The following is a 22,771-nucleotide window of genomic DNA, read 5'->3' as shown; positions in this document are numbered from 1 at the left end:
AAGACTGTGCATCTGGGAAATACATCAGTTTGCCCTGAATGTTTCCTTAATTTTTAAGGAAATATGCAATTTTTTAAGAAAGACTCTGCTTCAGAAGAGCATCAAAAACAAGCATAAGATCAAAAAAGTTCAGAGAAAAGGCCTCTAACTACTGCACGAATATTCCCCAATCTATTTTATTATAGTTATATCATGATGTTTCTGAACTGTACCTTCTATATTAGTTTCAGATCAATGACTTGTACAACTCACTACGTTTGGGAGATTGATCTGTGCAGATTTCACTCTTGGAGCATGTCCCTAAGAGATTAATTTTTCATTTTCTTCCATTTATGTCTCTGAAATACGCTTTTTGAAGCAATATAGATATTTATGGTGGCACTGTTCAGAGATATGTCAACTGCTAACCTGAACGAAAGGCCTTGCGGACAGCGAATTATTTAATGATGAAGGAGAACATTCTCCAGTGTTTCAGCCTGGGAAATGCCAGGAGTGTAGATGGCAAGGCTGGATGTCAGATACCTAAGTTGGAACCATTCTTTTAATCATAAAACACCTGGACAAATGGACAAATTCTTTTGTTCTTTTTGGGGATATCAAAAAGCCACCCTGGTAAACACATGCCATTTACCAAATTTTTATAAAGTTACTAGCAGAGAAATGCCAGTATATTCAGGGAAAAAAGAGAGAGGAATATAAATGCATTATGGGAGGTTGAGTTAAGTGCTGAGCAGAGCTTAAAAGAGCTGATGATGTTTGTCTTAGCTAAAGAAAGCAAGGTGAAAAGTGGGTTGGTAGGATAACAAATATTTTGAGTCAGAAGTGTTGTGTGAAGAATTATCACTGGAAGTAATGGAACCAATTTGATATAGAAATCATCTGTCTGCATGTAATTGTTTTCAAAGTTTATGAATCTGGAAATATTCTGCAAGATATTCATAGACTAATAGGTTTTAAAGCTAAAAAGCTTATTAGTATGACATGCTAATATGACTTCTTCTGTGTTACAACAACCATAGTTTCTACATAATTTCTGTGATTTCTATATAAAAATGCCCCTGCTAGCTTGAGATTCGTATGATTATTATAAATATATTCGATAGTACAATTATATAGAAAACATTTTTATAAATAATTTCCCAGTAAGTATATATTTCATGGGCTAATATTGCAGGATTATTTTGGCATTATAAGCTGCTAAAATAAAAAAAAAGCTCTTGTAACCTGCAAAATCTCTAAAAAATAGTTTTTAATGAGATATTAACAGACCATCGTCTATTTAATCTAAATGCATTCATCTCTTAATTCAAAATTTATGTGAGAATCTTCTCACTGAGCACCCTCTGTTCTCAATGCAAAAGCATAGCCTTGGTAGATAAAAGCAAATTTTATGTACCTTGATGTTATTCAGAGCCATAGGTGAGCTTCGCTTCTCTAAGTCTGGCTTTCTGAACATCCAGCTCTATCTGCATCAATATGTAGAGAGATCACAGATTAAATAGGAAATTAAGTGAACTCGTAAGTGAGTTTTCTGTTAGTACAGACCAAGTCACTAAAATTAACTTAAATACCTTTAAAAATAAAATAAACTTCCGAACATCCTATGTTCAGTCAAAATTTTGCATGAATTCTTTGCATGGATTTTGAGAGAGGTATTACGGAACTCAGAGGTGTCTTTGCAATAAACTTATCATACACTTCACTATTTTGACATAAATCCAGGTGTCGGTGGTAGGAGATTCTATCGGTTCTGCTATTTTGCACTAACCCATGGGTGAGCTGGAATACAGAAAGAACTTTCTCCTGAGATGCAGCTATCATTATTTCACTGTTAAGACCAAGCAGTATTTTAGAAGGGGTGCAGGGATGAAGCATATCGGTATGAGATGGTGAAGGGAAAGGGAGAGATGCAGTGAGCGACGAGGTCCCCAGTAAACTCCCAATATGCAGCTGTTAACCTTCCTGCAATGCCTCAAAGCCCATCAGCCCCTACTTCTTGGACTCCCTCAGCTCTCATAAATGCCCTGCACATATCCTTCTACACATACATACTGGTACTGTATACATATGTACTTGGGCTGACAATTAAGAATTATGGTTTTTTTTAATGTTCCACTTCAAACATCTGGTCACTTTCAGGACTTGATCTGTCTAGAAATTACTTTCAGTATGATTTTAAGATAGACTGCAATTAAACTTGGTCTTAGCAGCACGTGGTGGCAGTACCTTTAGATGACGCAAGTATAAACTAAAATTTTCCAGGCAATGGAAGACCTTAAGGAGGAGAAAACTATAAAGCTACTTGTGGTGTTTTTGTTGTTGCTTCAACAATTTAGTCCTTGAGCTGAAAGGGAGAGAGAATAACAAGAAAAAGCTGACCGCAGAACAAATGAATATGACAGTGGCTTGTATTCATTACAACACATTGGACAAAAATGAACAACAGCAACTATCAGCTTTCATGCACTTCCTTGGAAAATGCCACTGTTGTGTAACTTGACCAAAAGAAGCGCCTATACCTCTGCACATGCGCAACCCAGAAGAGGGGTCCAGCAAGCACAAGCAGAGAAAAAAAATGTTTCATGTGGAGGTCCGTGTTTGCTTGGAATATTTTTGCTTTCGTCCCAAAACATCAGTTTAACGTATCGCTGTGCATTTTCTACTCTCTCAGTTTTCAGAAGAATTCCAATAAACTCAATTTGCTGTGAATGAGAATGGCTTTAGAAAGCAGTGTTGGGGGGATAGCAAGGAGAAAAGAAAGGTCAACACAGAAGAAAAGGCTTAGATGAATAAAGGTATGTCAGAGCAAAGCTTCCCATGAAAGATTATTGAGAATAAAGCTTTTTTTAAACAAACATAAAAAACAATATATAAATCAAGAGCACAAAAGCCCTGTTTTATGATTTTTTTGGTGCTGTTTAATTTCTTTATATCTTTTTTTTTTTTGCCATTGTTAAAAAACAGCCAAAACTTCAAAGGCAAGCTGCATGTGTTCTAAATCAGGACTTCACTGCTGATGTATGACAGCACAAAAATTAAAACTAAATAAATGTGCTGTCTAAGCTCCCATATTTCTCAAAAAAAATGCTTTAAAGGCTTTAAAAAATTAGAATTATTGCTTGATCTTACTTTACCAACCATAATGTTTTCACCAGAGTAAATGACAAAATATTATATTAAAAAGAGAGAAAGAAAAAAAAAGAGTGTTGTCTGAATGTATCTGAACACCTGTATTTGGCTGTCTTGCAGTTTTGTCAGACAGGCAAGGGGGAAAATGAACCTTTGCAGTGATTTGTCTGATAGTGGATATGGACTCCATAAATTCTCAGCTTACCCGCTGTTTTCTGGAAGGCTCCTTGACACTCAGGTAAACTGATGAAAACAAGGCAGTACGTCTGTGAAGGAAAGCGTAACATTCATGGCTTATCACATAATAATGGTTGAAGAATGAACAGATTCTAATGAAAAAAAGTGTTTGTGCAAGTTTTCTAGTATTTTCTTTTGAAAATATGAACTTTGTAACAGGTCAAGTTATTTTTCCATTTTACTTTACTGTCTTTGGATGTGATCTTGCTCTTTTCTCTCTAAATGAGATGGCATGTCTGACTCTAAAGGTGCCTGGCCACAGAAAGTCAGTTAAATCTGCCTGCCAAAAAAATTGCAGGGCTGGGGCCTCTGTGGCATCCCCTTTCCTCTGGCCTTTACTTTTACAATGGCCATTTGCTGTTCTTCTACTAAGTCATCTTAATTTGTAGTGACTCATTTGTTTTATCAGGTTGCAAAAGCGGCAAGTGGCCCAGGCAAATAGAAATGCAAATGCTGTTCTTCTTAGTAAACATGTCTCTGACTTTTAAAACTCACCCAGCCCATCCCTATGCATGTTCCTTTTTCATTTCCTATTAAGAAAAAGTCACAGCCTCTAATTTACGTTCTCATTTAAGTCTGAGGAGTAGTATTTCTTTGAGAAAAGCCCTGGATATATGTGGGATCAAGAGAACTAGTTATTTACTAGTTATCACTGTATCTTAGTTAATCCCTATTCTGTAGCATAAAAAGTTTCAATTGCACATTAGGAGAACAGATACTCTAGGATGTCATTTTATGAGCACTAGTAAGAAATGGATAATTAGGCTTAGGAAGTCAAAGTAAACAGTCTACGGGGTGCCTCTAAGCTGGACATAACATTTGGCACACACTAACAGATATCTTCACCAGCAACTTCAGGAACATAACAATTGGCAAATACTAACCTGTTTACAAACAGTGTTATGAATGTGAGATAGGGCTACATTAACTCAATTATTTATTTATAATTAATACTTCAATGATTTCTAATAATGCATAAAAAATTGGCCATACTTACATATAACATAAGGACAGGATTAATTTCCTAGAAGGTTTGAGACATTTTGAGCTGCCCCGATTTCAGTCACCCAGACTTGGTGCCTGAACTGAAAGCCCAGATCCCTCAGATGGTCAGTGGAGCCTCCAGAAGCTGACTCAAGAGTACCAGAGCTCTCCAGGGGTGGCTGACCAAGAAAGTCTGTCAGACTAAGAAAGACCGAAAAATCTCACTGGGTTAATTGCAGATTTTTGGATATTTACTAAGTGCTAAAGTTACCTCTCCCACATATGAGCTTCAGAGTTTGCCAAGGTTCATCCCAGAGACAATTACTTGGAGATTTTTAATGTACACTATTGAGATAACAGATTTTCATTTTTGGTAAATTTTCTGATAAAGGCTTTTCAATGTTTAGTCAAGGAAATGTTTTGTCACCATTTCCATATAGATGTCACCTAGAAAAAAATTACAGAAGTAATGTGTGCACTTTGCATACTGAACTTTTTCAAATGTGGCTTGAAATTTTGTTTATAGAAAAAAAGAAATACCAACACTTTAAGATGCTGGATAGTTTGAGTGGGAGCAAGTAGAAGTTATGTTTATGTTGCCGATGTTTTCTCTTCTACCTTATTCTTGGAGAAGTTCTCAGAATTTTTTATTTGTAGTGGTCCTTGGATGACTCACAAGGGAATACTCTCAGGCTGAGAAAGTGTCATTACTTTTTCCTACTATGTTCTCTGCTGTCCAATGAACTGTTAAAACTTGTCATTTCTCTTCTCCTCATTTCATTCTTAATTAAGATACCAGCAGCATGTGAAAATAAATAAATGAAAAATTTCAGTCTGGATCCACCAAAAGTAGCATCAGTAGAGAGTCCAGTTTGGCACCAACTTCCATGCAGCTGTAGCATGAATCAGTTGCTCACTTTAAGCTCAGCTGAAATTGTTTACACACTCTTTGAAACAGTAAATCTAGAAATCACATATAAAAACTGTGCACAAAGGAACATTATTTGGGTTGGAAGGTCAATTGTTCTGAAGTTAGGCCGAATGAGATTTAAGATTGCTTGCACAAAGGACTCTTTTTGCATATTCTTTAAGATAGAGTTATTAATTAAATGAGCATCTACCGTTCTGGACCTTTGCTTTTCTTTGCATAGAGAGGGTCAGGTTCAGACTGTAAATATAAACTATCAATAAATGCTGACTTCAAGCTTTCTGCCTAAATCTAGAAAATAGAGGAAATAAATGTTCCTCTACCTTTCTTCTGTGTGTCAATTTTTTTCTGTTATCTTCTTTAATGAAAATCAAGCTTAAACACCATTAACTTTCCTGTTAAAAGTGGTTGATACAGAAATGGCACTGTGGAGCTCTAGATTTCTTTTTTCTTAAATCTTAATTTCAGAGTAAATAAAAAATGTTTTTATTTTTCCAGTTGTCCAATCTGTAACATCAACTAGCCGGTCACTTCTGCCTTGCAACTGGCCATGAAAAGCCACAGCCATAAACACAGAAGTTTCATCCAAATATTAAACTGCATCACTATATAGTAGTCCCATAGAACAGGTAAAGTGTTGAAACAAACTTCTCTTGAGCATTTGCAGACACAGTGAGGATACAGGAAGACCTAGTACTGCACATACAAGAAGTAAAAGCATCTTGGTCTGAAGGGGTCATAAGGACTATTCCTGTTTGTTTCTTGGGCAACTGAAACAGGATAGGATGAAAAAAACACCATTTTTTTTTTTTACAGCCCTTCTTCCTGCAACCACAGACCTGCTCACTCAACCTATATCAGCCCTGCCAGCTGCACGTGTTGGATTCTTGAATAGGAAACACCCAGGTCTTACTCTAATTTGCATAGATTTTAGCATAAAGAAATGTATCTTATTTATAGCTACCACCACAAACAATCATCTTTAGAAATTACTTTGTTTCTTTACCTACCTGCAAGCACTTGTCTTCAGACGTTATTTTCTTCTCAGTCCCTGCAAGTGTTACAATAAACACATAGATTTACTGTATGAATTCTCAATGACTATGAGGAGAGAAAATGAAAGCTTTTAACAATGACTTGTTAAAAAAGACTTCCAGGCCATCTTTGAGCTTTTCTGAGTTTGGCTAGGCATATGCCAGGGCTCATCAGCTTGAGATGGAATCACTCATCACCTGGGAGGCAGATAGAAGCCACCCTTTCTGCTGCCACTAAGGATTTGTATGTAATGGAAAGGTAGCCTGAATTTATTTGTGATGACTCATTAGAAAAAGATATGATCTGTTAAGACATATAAGTAGCTAAAAGCTGAAAAGAAGCAACTGCTCCTTTGAGTCCAGATGAGTTCAGGGAACTTGTGCATTCACTGTAAAATCTCTGTTCTGGTTGGTAAAAGGCAGATCTTCAAATATGTGTTTAAACTTCAATATCAATTTCAATCACAATTTCTAAACTTTTTTTTTCCATGTTTAAAACAAGAGAAATATTTGTATATACTTGGCCAGATATTTTCTCACCGCTCCAGAGGTATAAATCCATTGCAGCCCTGGGATTACTTCAGATTTTGTCTCTGTGACAGTAATGTCATATGGCCGAATGAATGGTAAGCGATACAATTGCTCCCAGGGAGACCAGCTTATTGCCAAGTACCTGCTTATTTAAATGTTATTTGCTTTGGGTGTTATCAGTAATGATTTTTCCTACACGTACAAACCTGTCGCCTGGAGCACGCTGTGTTTTCAGTTCAGTGCCAGCTGCCTATGTTTAGACCTTGTTTGAGATGATAGTAATCAGTCACTGCGAAATCCAGAGTTCACTGCAGACAAAATCTGAATAATTTTCATGTCAATATAACTGAGAGACTGTCTCACCTTTCTCTGTATGCAAAGGATGTAAAAGTATTTCCCTGGTGAAGAATTCAGAAATGGTCTGCATCCCTTTGCAGAAATAAGACATAAACCTTCTCTGTTCTCTTTACTTTATGATCATTCCTGATGTTTATTAGAAAATCTAATTCCTTGACAATGTTTATTTTCATAGTCACATTAATTTTTGTTTTTAATTATCCACTCAGTCATTCAGTAATTTCTCTTGTGTATTTTTTGTCTTTTAGTCACAAATGTACTTATTTGTCCTCGTATTCAATACAGTCTCTTTTATTAACCTAGCATGCACTTCTTTTTCCCAATTCTCTCATCTCTCTTTTTTTCCTTCATATTTCTAGCTCATGTGTAATTAATATTAATTAATTAGTCAGTTCCCTCTAACATAATGTCCAGCTCTAAAATTTAGATAAAAACAGTGGGAAGATGCTAGAATTTTGGTCCATTACCATTTATTTTATAAAATGAAATCAGCATTTTGGCCAAAACTGGGAAAGACTAAAAAATGCATCTTTCACTGCTGAGGTGAGCATTCCATCCTCTGGTAAGTGGAATTGTTCTGAATTTTTATATTTTTTGTATCAGTAGGGCAGAGCCAGGCTCTTCTCAGTGATGTCCAATGACAGAACAAGGGACAATGGATGCAAGCTGGAGGATAAGAGGTGCCCCAAAAACATTAGGAAACCTTTTTCCCGGTGAGGGTGACAGAGCCCTGGCACAGGCTGCCCAGGGAGGGTGGGGAGTCTCCTTCTCTGGAGACTTTCAAAACCTGTCTGGACACGTTCCTGTGTGATCTGCTCTGGGTGATCCTGCTCTGGCAGGGGGCTGGACTAGATGATCTTTTGAGGTCCCTTCCAACCCCTGACATTCTGTGATTCTGTATTATTCTCTATCTACAGGGAGACAGTCAAACACCTTTGTCTTCAAGGGTTTCTAGGTGGCTCTGCTACAAAGTTTGGATAATATTTGCACAAGCTTTCAGCTGCTGTAGCTCTTTGGCTTTGTCAGAAGGAAGAACAAATGCAATCCCGATGTTGCAGTTTGGTATATGTTGTTTGCTAAGTTTCTGGAGCCACAAGGGAACTTTGAGCTCTAGCAGCAGGTTATTTTACTTCTAACTGTTAAAACTCTGGAGGAAGAAACAGTAGCTATTCTGGCAGTAGATATTCAGTGTCTCTATTTAGGAAAGCAAATGTGCTGTTTTGCCTTGAAAAAGAAATTATTGATGTTTCTTAAGAAACAGGACCTTAACACAGAATTAATGAGTTTTGCCCTGTTATGAACTTCCCACTTTTAAGGAGAATGACTAAGATGACTGTGGTAATGCAGCTGCAACAACATCTGGAGTCCTCAAATTACCTTGACACTAGTTAGCTGGGTTTAGGCCCGAGTGTAACACAGAAATGTCATTGTTCGTCTTGATGTTTCTATTGTTGGATGAAGATTACCAATTACTTTAGGTCTGCAGGCTTCCCTTACTAGTGTTGTCATGCTATGGTAGCAGAAGAGACAGTGGGCTTTTGCTTACTTATGGATCTTGCAGAATTAGGTTATTCCTGATTGACTCTACTCCTCACTCTGAGAAAATCCAGAAAGTAATATTTCATGGCTGCTCAGCCACCTGAAGGCATTTTTCACCTAGTCCTTGCTAGGATCATTATTCTGAGCTTCTCTAAGGAGAGGCAGAAAAAGAATTCCATGAGGGTTTATGGAACACTCATTCTGAAGAGTAGTTAGTGGATCAATGTTGGCTGCAGAAGCTCACAGAAGGGCTATTTCTGAGAACTGTATGTCAGAAGAGTAGAAATATAGGGATGAAATACTCAATAGTCTAAGAAAATATTTTATTCTCATATGTATTTCTGGGGCAAAGAGTTGAAAGAAAGCCGCTAGTCCTATTCCAATTAACTTGTTTCTGTCCACAAGTACTATTGTACATGAAGCCTTCTCATTTGCTCAGCGGCCAAATCTGGCCATAATGTCTACAAAATGAAAAAAAAAATAATTAAATATCTTTACTCTCATTTTAAAAAAATTTTACTTAACTGTGATGAGGTTGGGTCATATATTTCATTCTGGGGAACAGCAAATAAAAGTATCTTGTACATGTTTCCATCTCCTCTGCATGAGAACAAAGTGGCATTAGTCCCATCTCCATCTGAGGCCATGCAGTTCCCTGCCACCTTTTCTTGTGTTCCCAGCAGGTTAAGGCTCTTGCAGACTCTGCTGTGTAATAACATGAGCGACAAGGTTCTGATATGACTTCTCTATTTGGGAAGAGGGCTGGATAGAGCCACCTATGTCATTCAAGTGGTAGCTACAGTTTCTTTTACTCTGAGGGCTTCTCCCCACCATTTCAAGGCATCTGTGTGTCCTTTTAATTATACAAAATGAGACAAAGGAGCTGTTGTATGGGTTGAAATCACATCCTTAATTCTTACATGCTTTTGTAATAGAACAGCATAATAGAAAGTTGCTCGATGTATTTTACTTGGAAATCGCAATTAATCAGAAGACTGTTAGGAGTCAGACCCCAAACTTAGTTTCAATACCATTTCCTTTAGTGAGTTTTACACATTACCTTTTCAATAAGTGGTGACAGGCGGTGCATTTCTGGGTTATTATAGCATATGTCAGGTGGGGTTAACGGGCACAAGGCCAGAGGGAAAGTGAATAACTACTTGAGATGTACAGTAATCCCTTAGAAATGCACTGCCTTATTCCCTCCTGATATTATAAAATTATGTTTATTAAACAACGTGATCCAAATCCTAAGGGGCATGAGACCTCTGATACTAATACTGAGTTCACCAGGAGACTTGATGCCAAATTGGTCAGGAAATACAATATTTACCTCAAGCCTATCCCCCTACAAGAACCTATCCCTGATATGCTTATTGTATCTATGTCCCTAGTCTTGGAATGATGAATGTTCCACATCTGGAGGCCAGGTCTTCAGATAATGGTATATGCTGATTAACACTGGCTAAGGAACCAGCCCTTAATTTAATGCGATACGTTGATGTGACAGGGTCAATAAATGACTGCAAAGAAAGTGAGAGCTTTAATTTGTAGACTCTGAGAAACTGTATATGTTGGAAAGATCATTTAGCCCATGCTGCTTTTCTTGGCAGAATTTTGTAGACCATCTTCAGAAAATGGCAGTCAGTTCTCAGCTTCTGAGTGATGGGCTTTAAATCAGATCCTTTGCACTAGTCTCCTGGGTCAATTCAAAATTAACTGACTTGGCTTTTCATCAGTTGAAAAAAGAAATAAGGCTAGATCTTCCCATCAGATTGCTTTCAGTCATAACTCAGTGCCCACATGTCAGCTATACTCATTTATAACAGCAGAAACTTTGCCCCACATATTTTAAAAATGTGTCAAATTGATTTTATAGGCAGTAGCATTATAATAAACTTCTCCAAACTTAATCAAGCTTACGGATTTATTTGGATAGTCAATAGTAGTATCTGATTTTCATTCCAGTGTGGATTAGGAACAAATTCCTTGTACTTTGAATTATTTTTTTTATCAGATGTCTTGTTTTCTAGCCAGCCCCTTACTGAGTCTAGACTCAGATTTGGAGATATAATCATCTGTAATTTGTAACATCAGATGCACATATTGTATATCAGTTTAAATCAGGCAACTTGATCAGATTTGGAAGAAGTTATCATGATAACAGTATTACCACTTGCAGTATCAGCTTGGCAGATTTCACAATATGTGGGAGAGATCTTCAGTAGATAATTATCAATCTGATTAGTCTCTCCTCAGAGAACCCCTTTAGAGGGATTTTAAATTTCCAGGAAGAAAAAGAAAAAAAGCCCCCCCTTAAACCCCATGGAGAATCACCTCACCATCCAGATGAAGCAACAGCCTTTTCACAGTGATCTGAATCCAAGATTCTGAGATGCCAACTTGCTATTTGCTGCTCTACATTTCTCTCTTGTTTTCTGCTTTCTGATGCAAACATGTTCCTGAAAAATGCATTGAAGAAGTCTGTGGAACGCATAGTCTTGCTTCCTGGCCAGCTTTACTTAGTAGAGGATTTACTACACAGGAAGCAAAATAAAGAAGAGGAGGATAGCAAGACAGTGGACACTTGGGCCTGATGTGAGATGGAGTAGAGAAGAGAATGTGAGGGAATCAGGAGGAAAGGGAGGCACAGGTAAATAGCTGGTAAGAACAGAGCTAAATCATCCAGCTGGTTTTGAGAATATCCAGTTTCCTGCTTTGACTCTGGTAGCTGAAATCTGTGATTGAATATTTTCCCTCTGAATCCACATGACAGCTCTAAAAACATCATCATTGTTTTGTTCATCACTATGACATTTCCTGGAGGATGCAGAATTGTTCCCACTTGATGATACAAGGTGCAGAAAAATCCCTTCCTTTTTTTTTCCTTTTCTTTTCTTGTTTTCTTTTTGTTACGGATTAATTGCGAGAGGAATGTGGGGTAGTCTTTTTTCTCCATGTGTTTTCTCTGAAGAACATTTTGTTTTCAGTGCTGACATTGTATGGTGGAGGTGTACAAGTTCCTCCTTTCCAGAGGACAAGGGAAATGCAACCAGCTCTGTGACCTGCTTGGATATATATATATCTCAAGAGAGCTGAAGATGCCCAGAGCATTCTACTGAGCATTGTCATGGTGGCCTTTACCTGTAGTGAAAAGCTTTGCATTATTTGGCTTTTGAAGAAGTATATCCTTGAATATGTACTTAATAAGCCTATAATAAGTTATGTTCAGTGTAGTAGCTAAAGAGCAGCTAATTGTGAAAAACATATTACTGGAGAATTAACAGGCATGCAATAAAAACATCTATTACAGAAATTGTTAATCCATAAAAAATGTGTTCCTGTAACCATTGGTATTTATTTAACATACAATTACTGTCTAATATAATCTAAGTTAAATGCCTGCTTGAGACATGTAATTTGAAGTGTTACTGAGCTTCCTTCTCTGGTATTAAAAGCAAGAAATCAGCAGCTAATGCCTGGGGACCAAATCCCTACCATTTAAAGTCAGGTACCTCAAGACTAACATTTGTAATTTCAGCCATTTGGAAAATGTTTTTCATAAGAATGTGTTTGGCATTAAAATCTCCCTTTCCCCTTCATTCAGGGCCACATCCTGCCAACTGAGTCAAGCCTCTGACTTAATCCAAGTCAAGTTTTGATAGAATAAAAGGTTCTGAATGAAGACCTGAGAGGAAAATATGTTCACTTATCATAGAACACGTTTTGCGAAATATTCTAGCTCCTGCCAGTGCTGGAAGAGTAAATTATCATTTGACTCCTGTATGGACGTATTTATTTAGGACGCGTAGCCTGGTGACTCAGGAAGTTATGTAAAAACTGACCCAGTTAATTTTAGATGCTATTGTTGGAGGAATATCAATGAAAATTAATCAAATAGTCACGAAGGAACCACAGGGAAGGAGCAGAGAACACTGGTGGGTAGGCTTTTGGCAGCAATCATTGCAACAGCTTTAATGAGAGGAAAACACATTTTCAAGTAAATTGGAGAGTAATGACATGATTAAATGGTAAATAATAGTTAAATACATGCTTGGAGGTCCAGGACAGAGACTGTGAAGTTTTTGTGTTTTGCGTGTATTCCTCTCCAGGCTGCTCCAAGCAGCCAGAGGAACTCACCAGAACTCTGCCTGTAATTTCGGGTCAGATTGTAGCTTTTAAGACGCTGAAGCCGAAAGAGCTGTTGGGGCCCCACTGCTGAGGCTAAGAAAGCTGAAGCTTTCTCCACAACTCCAAAGCTTCGCCAACCTTTTGGCTGTTGACGTGCCCTTGTTCCTCCACCAGCCGCCTCCCCCGAGCAAGGGCCAGCACCTCGGCTTTGCTCAGCCTGCTGTCACCCAAAACATGACTGTGAGGGAGACATCTGCTCCCCTTATGCACAGTGGGGGAGAGGGAAGGAGTCTGTCTTCTGCTGGGGCAGGTTTAGTCCCCACTAACCGAGTGTTTGCACATTTGCTGGCAAGCAAACTGAGTTGCATATATGACTGTTTATGCAAACAAGGAGTGCTGCGGTGCTGGCTGGGAGTGTACCCCATCCATATGGTTCCTTTCCCTGTCTGCTGAGGAAGGGATGTGGAAGGAATAACATTCACAAGTTGTCTTCATTCTGAAATGTTTCATTCTCAAAGCGGGAGGCTGAATATACAAATTTGGACTCGTTAGCTTTACTTTGTCTAGCCATAATACACAGCACACTTGTGTGACGAGTCCATCGGAAGGGAGCTGGCCCGTTTCAGAGGCTCTCTGGCACTTTCCACTTCAGGTTATCAGAGTAAGAATACCTCAACAACAAAAACAGAAAACTGAAATAACCCTGGATTAATTTTTTATAGGGTTTAATGCTTTTTTCTTGGTTTTCAGTAAGTCCAGTTGCTCAAACAACTTTGGTCAAATGAGGCAGAAGCCACACCTATGTCATTCCTTGCTGTCTTGCAGAACTGGAAAGAGTTTTTTTTTCGTGGGGAGCTTGTCTGTTACAAAAGAATAATAATAATAAAAAAAAAACATGGCCCTTAAGGAGACATTAGTCTACTAAAGGTCTGAATTACTTGCTTAGATGGTAATCCAAGTGATCAGCACACTGTGTCCTTCAATAATAGCCTTGCAGCTTGCTCATTAATATAATATACTATTAATTTTCTCTCTGCCTTCCCACAACAGAATATTTTCTTACATAAGGCTGAATATTTTGTCTCCTCCACTAATAGCATTGGAGGAGGGGAAATGATATAATTAAAAAGTACATGTTATGTTTTTTGTTTTAAAAGTTTATATTTTCACTTCAAAGGCTGGCAAATAGCAGCTCTTATATTGCATATTTCTCCAGTGCATACCATGGTTTGTAACTGTTTCAGTTTTAATCTATTTTTTTTGCTTAAATGCACAATAGTGTACCCATAGTTTTTTGTTGGGTTTTTTTGGTCAGGAAAATGTAAACCAATTCTTGAGTAGGATTTTCAGAACTACTAAGCAGTGTTTTAATGTTGATTTTTTTTACGAAAATTGAAGGTTTATCATTGTCTTTAATAGGATCGTAGCAAATTACAATTAAGTGCTTTTGCAAATTCTACCCTGGAAATCTAAATACTGGGTCTGTGAAGGAAACAGGTACTTTTAACATTTAAATTGCAGAAATTATGAAAATAATAGTTGGCACAAAACCATGCTCACAATTTCCTGGCACACTGTATGAGCCTGATTCTAAAAAATGCTGCTACTTCTCTGAGCATGTTTACAAGAAGATTTGAGAAATTCTGCTGTATGTATAATCTTCTCTCACTTATTGACTGAAATTATTTAATTTAATGGTTTTTTCCCTTTTTTATTATTAATACCCAGCATTTTTACTCGTGTTTCTGGATGCACCTAATTGTAAATAGGGCAAGGGCCATTCTGAGCTGTGATTAATAGATGCCTGTCATTGGGTCAGGCACTCAGTCTCTAAATGGCACAAAGTTACCTGCAGGCTCAAAGAAGCAGTGCTCATTAGAGGCTCGACTGAATATCAAACACTGGAGTTTTAACATGACTTCACATTTTATAACTGAACTTCTATAAAATAGAATCATAGAATCATAGAATGGCCTAGGCTGGAAGGGACCTTAGAGATCATCTAATCCTACCTCCCTGTCATGGGCAGGGACATCTCTCAACTAGAACTGGCAGCATATGGGGACCGAATGGGGATCGTACCCGCTACCTTGGTGTTATCAGCACCACACTCTAAATACCACCGATCTATAATTGTTATGCACCACTGCGAAAGCATACGGTGTTAGAATATGGCGAATCCAAACTGGAATTACATTTTAAAGCCAGCATCACAGCTGGCATCTTTTTCGGCAGTCACAGTAGAAGGGCCAAGAGCTGTTGCTAATCTCTAGGAATTCACATGAGTTGGAAGATCCAGGATGAAAACTGCTTGTCTGATTCCTTTCTTACCTTAGAGATGGTCAGTGGGGTGTCAAATACGTACTTGGTCTCCTTATATCAGAAGAAATGACTGATTCTTTTCATGCTGCTTGTTACTATTTTCTTCTGATTTTTCTTAATTATTTGGCATGAACTACAGCCCATCTTAAAACCATTACTTGACTGGGATTCCTTTCTTTCCATTTTGTTCCTTCTGCACTCCAGGGGATTTCCTTGAGGAAGCTAATCTTTCCTAGGTTGCTGCAGTGACACAGGATCCAAGTTTCTCTATTAAGAATTTCCATAGCTCATTCGGTCATTGGCAATGTTGGTACTGTTGGCTAAAGTTATTTCCTCCCTCTCTAGCAAGTCACCTTTAGTTTCTTGGGATAATTACGCTGAAGAAAAGCCCCCATCATGCTGATTTGGTTTGGCAACATTTTGTCTTGTTACCGTGATCTCTGTTGGGAAAGATGCTTTCTGTATGGCTCATTGCATCCTGACTCAGACAGAGATGATTATTATAACACTGATACTAGGAAAACCATTAGTAAACCCAGCAGACAAACTAACGCTGTAACAATGTCTACAAGTTATACTGTGTATTGTTGCCTAAAAGAAGAAAAAGGAATTGAAAGAGTCTTTGCATTTATTGCCACACATAATTTTGAAAATTACGCTGTGGCAGTAGTAATATTTGAGGTCATACAAAATTTTCAAAATGTACAAGGGAAACACTGTAGAGCTTTCCCTTCTACACAGAAGCTGTATAACATGAAGGGTAATGTTGCCTTAAAAGAGCTTTTGGATTTCTCATAGACCCAAAGGGTGAGTTGTAGATGCGGGGAGTCTGAGCCTGTTCATTCTTCTTCATTTCTTTTAAATGCTGTGTGCACAACTCACTTTATGCTGTTGGCACTCTCTTATGAAAGTGAAGATCAGATGGGTAACATGCAGACAGAAATAAATTGGGTAGGTAAAACAAAGTAGAAATTGGCTAAAGATCAAAGGTTGTTGTCATTCCACCCTTTCCTTTGCTTTTATTATCCTGTCTAAATTTGGTCTTTTGTAGAGTTGAGCTTAAATGAGAGTTTAAGGTTTTATTTGTTTTTCAACCCTGTACGTAATTTGAACCACAGTGTAGTAATTTTGCTAGACTCAAAACTGCAGTTCTTGGAGGGTACAGAAGATTGTGGAGTGGCTTAAAGAAACACTATTTCACCTCAAGCATTCTGTGATCATCTATAGATTAGGTGACAAGTACAGACGCTTTTTTTTTTATTTTTTCGTCTGCACAGCTAAACCAACCTGGACATCACTGAAGTCCCTGTTCTAAAAAACAGTTGGGCATGTGCTTAACAGAGTCCTAAAATGTAAACAGAACTAATTGTGACATTGCTTGTTTGACAGACCAAGCCTTAAGTCTGTGTCTTGGAAAACTTCTCAAGCAAATATGCATTTTGTAATTTTTAATTTTTTATGATCTTCTTCACTGGATCATAGTAAAAAGATGTTGATTTTCCTGTCTTTGTAGAGCCCTGGGCTTTAGCAGGTACTTCTAAATGATTTATTTAAGTCTATGAAGTGCACTGGAATGACTAGTGATGACCACCAGTAGAGCAACTAGGAGTGACCACGTGGAAAAGCCAAGAGCAAAATATGATGAGTATTTCAATAGTTTTGAGGCTCTACTTATCCTTACTCACTTAAAAGAGATTAATCAAAAACAATAGCTGTCCTAGAAAACTACTACAAAACATCTCTCCTGAGTCTTCTCTCCAAATTAATATTTTTTCATGAAATTTTTTCTTGTCATTAAAAATGAAATAATTTTACTTGAATCACAGATGAAAAAGTGACGGTGTTTATGTAGTTTTAGATCACCACGTGAAATGAAGTACCATCATTTTTGGTTGTGGTGCGCAATTGCTTAGAACATTGCTGGTTGGGAGTGAGTGATATAGGTAGAGATATCTGTGAAATTCTGGACAGTTTCAACTTATACCGAAACCCTGAATCAAAATAAGTGATCTAGTTTTTAGTGCTGCTTCCAAAAACACTTCAAAATGGAGCTAAGAGGTGACATATATTTCCACTATTTTTCCGTCCATGGTTGTATGTTACACTCCAATCCCAAATGCAAAGAAAGGAGCAATTTATAAATGAACATTTCATCATCTCATTTGAAAAAATGAAATTATTTTTAATTATAGAATCATAATTTAATTTTGTGATATTGATGCTGTAAGTGACCATGGTTTTGTCACATCTCTGCAAATAACATGGATGCATTACACTGATGTGCAAATATGAAGAGAATCCAGGGTGATTATAGTTAACAATGGTAAGAAGAGAAACAACCTCATGTTTCAACTAATCTCCAGCTACTAGGGATCAGCGAGGGACATCATCTCACATCTGCCTCATACAAAATTCCATGTACCTAACTTCAAAGCATCTAGTGTGGGCCACAAACAGGATACTGGACTAAATATATCTCACGCTCCCTGTGCAATATCTGTGAGCTTTCTACATTCTCGTGCAACAGATGTGAAATATGCCAGTGATGTCTGTTCTGCTTTAATTATTTGTGCTACTTGTATTTGGATACTAGGTTTTGGTCACCTAACCAAGCAATTGCTGAAGCTAGCGGATGGCCGCGTTGTGCTGGCACTGGAGGGAGGACACGACCTTACTGCCATCTGTGATGCATCTGAAGCCTGTATAAACGCCCTTTTAGGAAATGAGGTAAAACATAAAGTGTAGAAGGTGGAGAGAATGATCCAAGTTTGCTGAGATTCCTATATTTGATTTTCTTTCAGTAACAATGGCATCAGTCCTTTTTTTCATTTGTTTTAAAAACCATGCAATTTGAACTTGTCTTAGAAATAAGCAGACCTCAGATGAGGTGGTTTGGATAAATACCTCTAAATGAGATGACTGTATAAATCCTTTAGTGTTTGCCTAAATTATTTCCAGTTCTGGGTAAGATTTAATACCTCAAAATTGCTTTTGGAGATGTTGTGCTGAATACCAGGCTTGACATCATTGGTAGTCATTGATGTGTGTATCATCTATCATGACTGGACCTTCCAGCCAACTGCCATGGATAAAAATGGCTTTTGCAAGATTTCTGATAATCTTAGGAACTGGATATTGCAAAGGAACATTATCTGCAATATTTTAACACTTCAGCTAGCAGGTGAAAGAACTTATTTCAGAGGCTTTTGAAATTGAATAACATTAGCAAAAATGTGCCCAAGACTTCAAAACTGGGGGTTTTTAATGTTATAAATTAAGTTTTATCTCTATGTAATTTAAACAGAGTGTCCACTGTATCTATTATTTAAAAACTATCAAGTACTTGGTATTTGTGTACACAAACACAAGGTAAGCATTCAAATTAGCGAAAATTGTTCTGCAGGTGCAGCCAAAGCAATTTATGAAAGGACAAAAGCCTTTACCATAAATTGTGCATTTTGAAAGTTCTTGTTTAAAGTGCAGTGTGTTACTTTTCTTTTTCCCCAAGAGAAGTGGTAATAGCTGTATAATCTCACCAACCAAATGTATTAGTGCCAAACTGCAAACTGGTCTGCCAGTTCCATTCCACTTCAAGAACTGATATCTCTATGTATAATGTGATGTAATGTGTCTAGTGGATATTGATTTTATGGTGGAAGGATTTTCTATATGTTCGTTTGAATCTTTGCCTTTATCTTTGTGTCCCATTGAGGAAAATGCTTTTAAGCTTATTATTTTTCATGTTATACATGCAATGAATAAAGTGATATTTTTTCAAAAACATTCTCAGAAATATAAGGAAGTAGACATGTCCACCAAAAAAAAAAAAAAAAGAGGCTTTCACTGGGTTTTATCTACTAACACCTTTGACAAGTCCCATAAGGAGAGTTTTCCAGTGGGGTGACATGCACTGTTGGAAAAGAAGCTTAGCTCAGTGTTGGTCCTTTTGTTTAGGTGTTGAAATATGGATTACAAAACTTAGCTTGAGGCACTTGATGGCCTTAGTGAATGCAGACGTACCAGGGCGCTCTCCCTGATATTCTCTGTTCTCACCTTCCCTGTGGTAGTATTTTATGGCATCATTTGCTTTTCACAGCCCTTCTAAACCCATTCTCCAAAATTTGCACCCTTGTGGGACTAATGCAAATGGTACAGTGCTGGTGATAAAATGTGTAGGTGCCTGGGTCTCTCTGTCCAGTTATGACCATTTGGTGGTACTATCCATTTATGAAAACTGACTTGTTTTAACACTATATCACACCCAGCTACTGTTTCTGCTGTCACTGACTAGCCATTATAGGAGAAAAAAATACCTATTGTGAAAAAAAGGAATGGGATAAGTGTACTGTGATAGAGACTTTCTTCCATTCTATTCTAGAGGAACTAGTGACCAGGAAATTAGATAAATTGTGAGTTTACCTGTTTGCAACGTATGACAAAGCAACTCTCAGAAGAGACAAAAATTTCAATAACTGATGAAGATGGACACAATGATGCAGCCATTTTTAATTCCCTTGTAAAATAACATAATCATTAATAACTTGAAACATCTCGTGCAATAAGCATTATTTTTATGTGCTCTTACTCACAGCTTTGTCTATAGGGACATGCATTAAATGGTCTTGTGCAGCAGAATTTCCAAGAGAAAATTTGCTGTGGCTGCTAAGAAGAGAAAAATACTCCAGAGAGGGTGTTGTTACCAACACTACCATAAGAAACTGATGTTTGCTTAAAAGAATAAATTAAAGGTGTTGCCGAGGAGCAGACACTAATGAGGAAGTCTGATACCTAGTTAGCAGTTAGAAATCAGCACGTCTGTTGACATCTATAGATTTATGGCTATCCACACCACATGGCCCATAGCATATACTCTGCTTGATTTCAGCATAATATTCAGGAACTTGCACAGCAAGGTCCAAGCGTGTTCCTGCCAAGCACAGAAAAAATGTTTTTCTTCAAACAACCTATTATTATGATTTGAGGATGCATTCTTCCTTCAATGTAATTATTCACAGGTGATTAATAGGATAATTATAACTTATTATCTGCCCTTCACTTTTACAAATAATGGTATGTAGTGCAACCCTAGTTTAATAATATTGGCAAGATGAAATTCAGTTTCTAAACACTACACATGTAATTGAACTGAAATTAAAAAGGTTGGGAAAGGCCTTTCTAAGGTATTCTGCATTTTGTCAGATGTATTTATTCATGTGCTGAGGATTAGAATTCATAAACATTTTGCAGAGGGTTTTTTTAAGCTTTTTCTTTTCTTTTGTTGATTTTGGCCAGGGCTTGTCAATACAGAAATTCACTGCTTCGTATATTCTACTATCGCTAGAATAACATTTTTTAAAGAGTAATTGTAAAACCAGCTCCAACTTCCAACTTTCACAGAGAGCTGATCTGATATGTAGAGGTAACATCAAACTTAAAAGTGAAAAATGCTTTATTTTCTTAATTTACCTCTGAACACCAAGAAAGAAAACAGGTTGACATCCAAAACAGATATAGTTTTCTCTTAGTTATATATATTCCGTAGCACCGTAATCTGTTTAACAAGATAATGTTTTACTCTTCCCTTACAAATGCAAGTGGAACCACGAGGAAAAGAATATACTATCAAATTAGTCTTCATTAAATAGTTTGAACATGGCACAGGAAATTACTGCATAGAGTAGCTGAAGACTTACAAGAAAAATTTTAAAAGTCTCTTTTTTTTTTTTTTTCAGGAAAAGCTCAGAAATTAAATGAGCTATCAGCCCCATCTGTGTTTGGTCAATACTTTTGACTTTCTCTGTGGAAGTACTTCCGAACAATCATTTCAAATTTTAACAGAAGCATAAATGGGATTGTAATTGGTTTTCTCTGACTGGACGTATTTATATTATTGTTTCTTTCTAAGACCCATTTCCCTAAACAGAGGTGCCTAGTGCCTTTTTAGATACCTTAGGGTGTCCAGGACATCAGCACAGGGCTGGTAGGTCTAACGCAGAATTTAGATGAGATCCACACCCTTTCTGAGCAGCACCCAGAAATCAGGCGAGATACCCTAGTGTATCTGAAATATCTCAGTCTGGTGTGGTTGTGTGAATCTTTCCTTAAATAATGAGAAAAATAAAAAGGAAATTATAGAAGTAAAGATGGGATAAATGTCGTAAAGATAAAATTATTAATTAGAAAGTTTCCATGTAAAATTACTTCAAGAGATTTTAGGATCTCAGGTTTTCTTGTCCATGCTTCAGAGTACAAGCAGAAAATTTCCATGTCACTTTGAGAAAAAGGCCATTTGCAGAGCTAATTAGGAGCACTGTAGGTTATCTCCTTGGAAGGAAATCTTCCTAGGAGGTAAGAAGAGATTAAGCAGCTGGATTCCCTTGAAATCCAAAATGAAAACATGGAAATCCTTCTGGAAGGTAAAAAGGCAGGATGAGCATCAGTTGCTTTAAAATATCCCTGAATTCTGCTACATAATTTAAGAACTTGTCCATTAAAAAAACATCTGTTATAACAAAGGAAATGATGGATTCAGATAATTGGAAACGAGACATTGCTTTTAAACTTAAGCATTTCTGGGAGGATGATATTACTTCAGTTACGAACACCATTCAATGTTAAGATTTGTTTATTATTCCAAGAAGTGTGTGAAAATTGGGTTGAATATTGAGATTTTTTTCTGCAAAATCTTTGTCATGGAGAAAATTCCATGCTATTTTGTCTGTCCTGGCTTTGGTGCTATAGAGATCTCTGCTATGCCTCTCCGTGCCAGGGGGTGGTGAGTAAAGCTGCTCTATCCATGCAAGCATAAGTTCGGTTTTCTTTTCTCCACCTTACTTTTGAAGATGCACTACCTGGATTTAAAAAGCTGTCAGGGAAAAGCTTTCCTTGAATCAGTACCCTAAATCCTGCAGCTTATTTCCAACATAACTGCATTCAGTTTGGGGTGCTTCTGCAGCCAGAGAGAGTAAGGAAGGATCCCTTCAAGCACAAAACACCTTGAGTCAAAAAGTTGGGATTTAGTTCTTCTTTCATGCCACCCCTTTTCAAGCTGCCAGGTGGAATATTTCTCTAGGGCGTAGAAGTCAGTCTAACGTCATGGTCCCTCTGATCTCTCTGCAGGTTTGGGCAGTGTCTCTCAGCCCTCTGTGGTGCAGCAGTTTGCCATGGTCTATAACAAGTGATAATTAGTCTCAGACAGGGTCATGCTCTTCTTTGCGTAGAGGAAACAGAGAAGTGCACTCCACAGCGCGCTCTGCGCAGTGGGACCCTGCAACAAAGGCACGGGGAGGATGCGTGTCTGCTCTCATTGACTGCGGCGGCCAAGGCTGAATTTGGCCCTAAGTGCAAAAACATTTTTAAGTGACTAAATTTAACATTTTCTAGTAAATATTCTTCTGGCTTGAATTTCAGGCTGAAGCAGTATTTGACAAAACATTGTGATTGGTTGGCTCCCAAGCATGCTTGAAAACTTATACTGGACAATTTTCTTGCAGAGTGTGAAGTATGTGCTTCTTTCTCGCAATCTGTTGAGCTGGCATTTAGGAGGGGATGGTAATTTAAGTGGAAAGCTTGTACTCTG

At 37.6% G+C, this 22,771-nt stretch overlaps 1 protein-coding gene across 1 annotated transcript in view; it reads left to right on the top strand.

Moving 5' to 3' along the window:
• LOC104278637 (histone deacetylase 5-like) overlaps positions 1–22,771 on the top strand; it is a 107,585-nt gene that overhangs the window by 65,078 nt on the left and 19,736 nt on the right. Inside the window, exon 7 of the mRNA XM_009875664.1 lies at positions 17,786–17,919. Coding sequence (XP_009873966.1) covers positions 17,786–17,919 — 134 coding nt within the window. The remainder of the gene's footprint in view (positions 1–17,785; positions 17,920–22,771) is intronic.

This window comes from Apaloderma vittatum, unplaced genomic scaffold (assembly GCF_000703405.1).
Source record: "Apaloderma vittatum isolate BGI_N311 unplaced genomic scaffold, ASM70340v1 scaffold21028, whole genome shotgun sequence".
Taxonomy (NCBI): Eukaryota; Metazoa; Chordata; class Aves; order Trogoniformes; family Trogonidae; genus Apaloderma; species Apaloderma vittatum.
The sequence above is the reverse complement of the archived record's forward strand: the minus strand, read 5'-3'. Positions and strand labels throughout refer to the sequence as shown.